Below are 5,267 nucleotides of genomic sequence, written 5' to 3' on the forward strand. Positions count from 1 at the left end.
TATCCTTACGTCGTACTACACTGTACCATTCTTAGCAGATGGATGATTATGTAACCGTCCCATAATCCAATCAAAATCTGTACAGTATCCCTTAGGCCTGTTAACGTTATCTACAACTGACAAACATTTTACATAAACTGCCCAAACTGCATAAACTGCTTCAAAACGACTCTAAACATTCACTGCGTCCAGCAGATGTTTCCTGTTCCCTCTTTAAACCGAAATACTGCATTTTGAGTATCGATTAGGTGGGGAGTCCATGGGCGGTCGATCTATTCTGGGAGGCCCAATCCTATCACAGATCCTCGCCCCAGTTTATCACATGGTGTTGTTATATAAAAGTACTAGTATAAATGTGATAGTGCAAAGTAAGTGATGAGACACGAATGCTCCAACGCAAAGTCCACTAGCTAGTCAAGCCCGGCAACTCTGGTGGGGTCTTCGTACTGTATGCTCGCTGTATATTCACAAAATATGTCGTACAAATGGTTTGCAGAAATGAAAGGCAACATGCCTATCCCCGTTTACATCCCAGCTGAACATAAGCAGCACCAACAGTAGCTTTACCGAGTAAGATTCCGTAATCCTATCCGGTCCTTGATACCAGCTGACGATCGGTTTGCTCGCTGTCGTGGCGATTCGGGGATCGCCATGTCGAACCATCTTTCCACCAGAAAAGCACCGCTGACCCCGCAAGCTTCCGTCCATTATCGATTTTTCTTCCTACCCACGACAAGATCAAACAAGCTACGAAGATGAAGTTTATCCTGCAGGCTCTCACGATGGCGGCCCTGGTCGCAACTGGCGCTGCCGAGCTCCCAGCAGGTGTTTACCTGACTGAAACCCACGGCGGCCCCCACGGCAACGAGTACTCTGACGTGAAGCTTGTGAAGGCGGCTCAAGTCGTCAAGTCCGTCACGGTTTGCAGTGGTGACCGCGTGGATGGCATTGGTCTTGAGATCGAGGGTCTCAGTGAACGCTTGTATCACGGCGGTCGTCGTGGCGACATGAACACCCGCACTCTAGCTACCGGCGAGCACGTGACCAGCATGGAGGTTCACTGGGACGAGCAGAACAGTCACACGCGTATCTTCTTCGTCAACCTCACCACCAACCAAGGCAACTCAATCTTTGGAGGAACCCCGGTGCCTCCTTCGGACACTCACCTTAAGGCAAAGGATGTTGCTATGCCTGGCTACCAGCTTGGCGGCTTCGTCGGCTACGCTGGCAGGGAGCTCGACTCTGTTGGCGCTCTTTGGACCATGATTAACCCCTTGTTTGTCAATAATTAGGCTCAGGACTCGATTTGCTTGAATCGAGTTTGTTTGATGCAAGGGAATGAAGGACGTGATGGATACTGGACTCGGTTAGAGGGTGGAAGATCATTCATTTCGAAATAAACAAGGTCGCTGCGCTCTGGCTAGGAGATCATTTTTTTCTACTTGACTTTTTTTCCTTGATGGATAAGATCTGTGTGGTTAGCCTCAGACAAACTACCTGACGTGTCCGCAATTTTTTTCCATAGAATTTCATAGTACAACTTCGCTATGGTTGCACATTGCTATTGTTGCTCACGACGATGGTGGAGCTGGAAGGAGTGCATTCAGCGAAAGTGTATGCGAGGGTGTGGAATGAAATTGAAGTTGCTGATTCAAATGTACTGGGCAGATGCAGTACTGTAGATGCCCGTACTTAGAATCAAGTAATCGTGATTCTTGACGCGAATTTTTTGCTAGATAAAAACGTGTGCTGACAAAACACTATAAGGGGTTGTTAATGTCCGCAGCATCAGCACAGTTTTTTCGATTCAGCAAGTCGGAATTTTTTCGGGGCGTGACTGGCCAGATAAAATCCGCTAATGGAACGAAAAGTCGTTACGATCGAGAGGCAGCCTCAGCTCACTTTTTTTTTTTTGCAGCCCAAAGGTCCAACAGGGCCGCAATGGCCACGTGCAAGCTGAAGACATGTCACCGCGTGGAGAGGGCAACCGCTGAAGACTCGGCCCTTGTCACCTGCGATGTCAGCAGTTACGAGCAGAGCATTCATAAGGTCTCATTGGATCGGGTTGTGTGCAGCAAGCGTTGCTACAACGCGATTCTAGAGTCACAGCGCAAGGCCTCAGCGCAAACAGTCCAAAAGAGAGTCCCCTGGCACAATGACGGCCCCAATATTAGCGTCACCTCCCTCAGCGTGTATGAGGAGGGTCGATCGAAATATTGCGACGTGAGTACTTGCGCATACTCTGCCGCATACCGGCTGTCTATATTATCTTTGCTCGAGTCATTCTCGTCGAGGACACAGCGAAGATGGCGTGTTATGATATCGTTATGATTTGATGATATGATGCAATCTAATTAGGTATGAATAGATTGTTAATTTAGCCAATAGGAAAAGTACAGCTCATCTACTTGTGCGCACTACATACACAACCTGCCGAAGGAGGAGGACGCATGGCGCCGCCACTGCAGTCCTCCTCGCTCCGAAACGGACGGCCTAGTAACTAGACCAACATTTCAGATACGTCTCCACGCACGATGAGCTCTGGTCGCAATGGAGGCGCTCCAACTCTTGGGTTGGAGAAGTTCATGGGAGACAATAAGGAAGGGGAGTACACCATGTGGGAAGACAAGTTCTTTGCCTACACCAAGGAGCAGGACCAAATTTACGAGCGCGGGGTTTTGGAAAAGGACGAAATCCCAGCCTCTGAATTGATGGTCGACTTCCTGGATGGACATCCGGAAGAACCGGCCATTACGATCGGTGAAGCCACCGCTAGGGATGAGGGGAAGGAGTTGCGTTGGCGCCGCCAGCATTGGACTAGGGCTAATTCAGTTATTCGGAACCTGCTGAACCAATCAGCGACGAACATATTCCTCTCGGGACTATATCAAGCATGAGGTCTTGCGACATCTGGAAGCTACTGGAGAAAACGTGTGGGTTGGGGACGCCGGAGGAGTAATCGAGCTAGGCCGAAATTATCGGCTCAAACTGGAGTGACTTGGGGACCGTATTCGCCCAGTTGAAGCAGCTCCGCAACGACATGAACCGGAAGATGACGGGATTCGTCGGCAAGGAAATTGTGACGGAAAACTGGCTGTGCATGGAGGTGCCGGATCAGCTGCCCAGTGACTTTTGGGGAAGCCCCATCCGCATGGCAGCGGAATGGTTTTCCATCGAAAATGTCGAAATAAGCTTGCGACGTGTCTTTGGTGATCGTTCCAAGAAGGAAATCAACATGCTCACGGAAAAGAAGCGTCCAGTCATGATCAATGTGGCGAAGAGATTCACGGGGAAGAAGCGCAACCAAGTTGAAGCGACGAGTGCTGAGCCTGGCAGCTGCTTCTACTGCTTTGAGGACGTCACCGTAAGAAGGACTGTCCGACCATGGCGAAAGCTCGTAGTCCGAAGCGACCGGGTGGAGCGTTGTTCCGCTCGAACATCCGGGCTGCACCGAGTGCGAAGAAGAAACGCTTGATGACGGTGAACAAGACATCCACTCCGAAGAAGAAAACGTACAGCGGAAAGGGCTCGAAGATGGCGACGGCGGACGCCCACGCCTACGACCAACAACTGGCAAAAGCAATTGAGGTCGCAGATGAGTTCGCATTCGGCGAGAATGTCCCTGTGAGTGAGGGGGAGGAGGCCGAGGACAAGGCGTTCAACCCGATGAACATTGATGCTGAGGTAAGGAAGCATTTTGGAGCGTACTTATCCATGTTAATGGAATTAGATGTTACTAACGATCTGTGGGTTGTTGATACTGGAGCAGGACTCGCATTAAACCCCATCGATACTGGTTCAGTACTCTTGGTCGAGGGCAACCCCACACTTTTGAGTACTGGAACTGGGTACCTCATTGAGTACACTGCGAGGCACGGTGAGATTTAGTATACTCATACGACAAGGTTACTATATTGATATCTCAATAAAGAATGTTGCCTTTGATAAGGAGTGCAGTGGTAATCTGCTAAGTGCATACTACCTTGTTACACAGGGATATCGGCATATCAGGCCATGAATGGGAAATACCTATATTTCTTGGATAAAAATAATCGATTCGTCTTTGCTGCTGTAGCAATTGATGAAGTTTACTAATTACCAAGTAAGAGGGCGGGTGATAATACTAAATTATCATCTGCCAAAAGTATGAATTCAACATTTATCCATAACACTATGAAAGAGTGGCACTTGCACTAGGTCATGTTTGGAAAGACCGCCTAATGAGGATATTGTCGAATTAGTTAATTGACGGGGAACCACGCCTGGCACGGAAAGACATGGCAAGGGTAGCCTTCTTTTGCCACACATGTGCACTGGCTAAATATCGGCGAATGTCATACAGGAATATGATAGGAGAAAAGGCGACCAAACCGCTCCATACTCTACACATAGACTCTTTGGAAGTCTGAAGGGCTGTATGGTGCACCAGGGTTTAAGTATGACTTGACGGTTGTGGATGATGCCACCGCATACAAATGGTACTTTGTGATGAAATCACTCAAAGCGGTGGGAGCAAAGTTAACAACTCTCATTATCCAACTGGAAAGGCAATTCCCATACAAAGCACAATAGATCAGAACTGACGAAGGTACTGAATTTGTAAACAATGTAGTGGAGAAATATTGCTCTAACAACGGACTGCTATTTCAGAGGTCCAATGTGAAGTCCCAAGAAGACATTGGGTCCACTGAACGGGCACACCGAACCATTATGGGCAATGTCCGATGTGTGCTTGGCGGTTCTGGAATGACAGGCACGTGGTGGCTAGAAGCGTTAATATATATGACCGTAGTGGCTAATAGAGTGCCAGCAGCCCGACTCAAAGGCAAAACGCCCTATGAGGCCCTCTATGGGAAGAAACCGAAGGGGCTAGCATGCCGAATTTGGGGAAGCAAATGCTACGCTCATGTTCCGAAGTCAAAAATAGCCAATAAAAAAATAAGTGATAGGGCCATTGAGTGAAACCCATGGGACTGTCGGATAGCTACAAGGAAATAGGCTGCTGGATATCAAGGGAAACCGGTACCTCACTGCCCGCGATGTGAGGTTTGATATCACGTCCACGGCCAGTTTGATCACGAGTTCCTTTCCACCAGCAAAGATTGAAGTCAGTGAGAACACACTCAACGAGATATGTGGGTTAGGTAAATATGTGCGGGTAGCAGGGACACACGCTCCAGAAAAACAGAGAAGAACCACAAGATCCTCATGTGCGGCTCTGATGAGTACATAAGCAGTGGGAGATCAGGCAGATCATGAGGTAATTT

The 5,267-nt window shown here is 48.6% G+C and overlaps 3 protein-coding genes across 3 annotated transcripts; all 3 read left to right on the forward strand.

Moving 5' to 3' along the window:
* Positions 1-755: 755 nt before the first annotated feature.
* On the forward strand, positions 756-1,292 carry IUM83_12360 (uncharacterized protein; the record flags this gene model as incomplete). The annotated part of the gene is made up of 1 exon (XM_067936981.1): positions 756-1,292. The coding sequence occupies one exon, from the start codon at positions 756-758 to the stop codon at positions 1,290-1,292; it is 537 nt and encodes a 178-aa protein (XP_067800243.1).
* A 1,242-nt stretch (positions 1,293-2,534) lies between these two features.
* On the forward strand, positions 2,535-2,897 carry IUM83_12361 (uncharacterized protein; the record flags this gene model as incomplete). The annotated part of the gene is made up of 1 exon (XM_067936982.1): positions 2,535-2,897. One exon carries the CDS (start codon positions 2,535-2,537, stop codon positions 2,895-2,897), a length of 363 nt encoding a protein of 120 aa, XP_067800244.1.
* A 143-nt stretch (positions 2,898-3,040) lies between these two features.
* Positions 3,041-3,781, forward strand: IUM83_12362 (Retrotransposon protein, Ty1-Copia subclass; the record flags this gene model as incomplete). The annotated part of the gene is made up of 3 exons (XM_067936983.1): positions 3,041-3,364; positions 3,490-3,684; positions 3,770-3,781. 3 exons carry the CDS (start codon positions 3,041-3,043, stop codon positions 3,779-3,781), a joined length of 531 nt encoding a protein of 176 aa, XP_067800245.1.
* Positions 3,782-5,267: the final 1,486 nt, after the last annotated feature.

The sequence above is a fragment of the Phytophthora cinnamomi genome (assembly GCF_018691715.1).
Source record: "Phytophthora cinnamomi strain GKB4 chromosome Unknown Contig2, whole genome shotgun sequence".
NCBI classification, from domain to species: Eukaryota; Oomycota; class Peronosporomycetes; order Peronosporales; family Peronosporaceae; genus Phytophthora; species Phytophthora cinnamomi.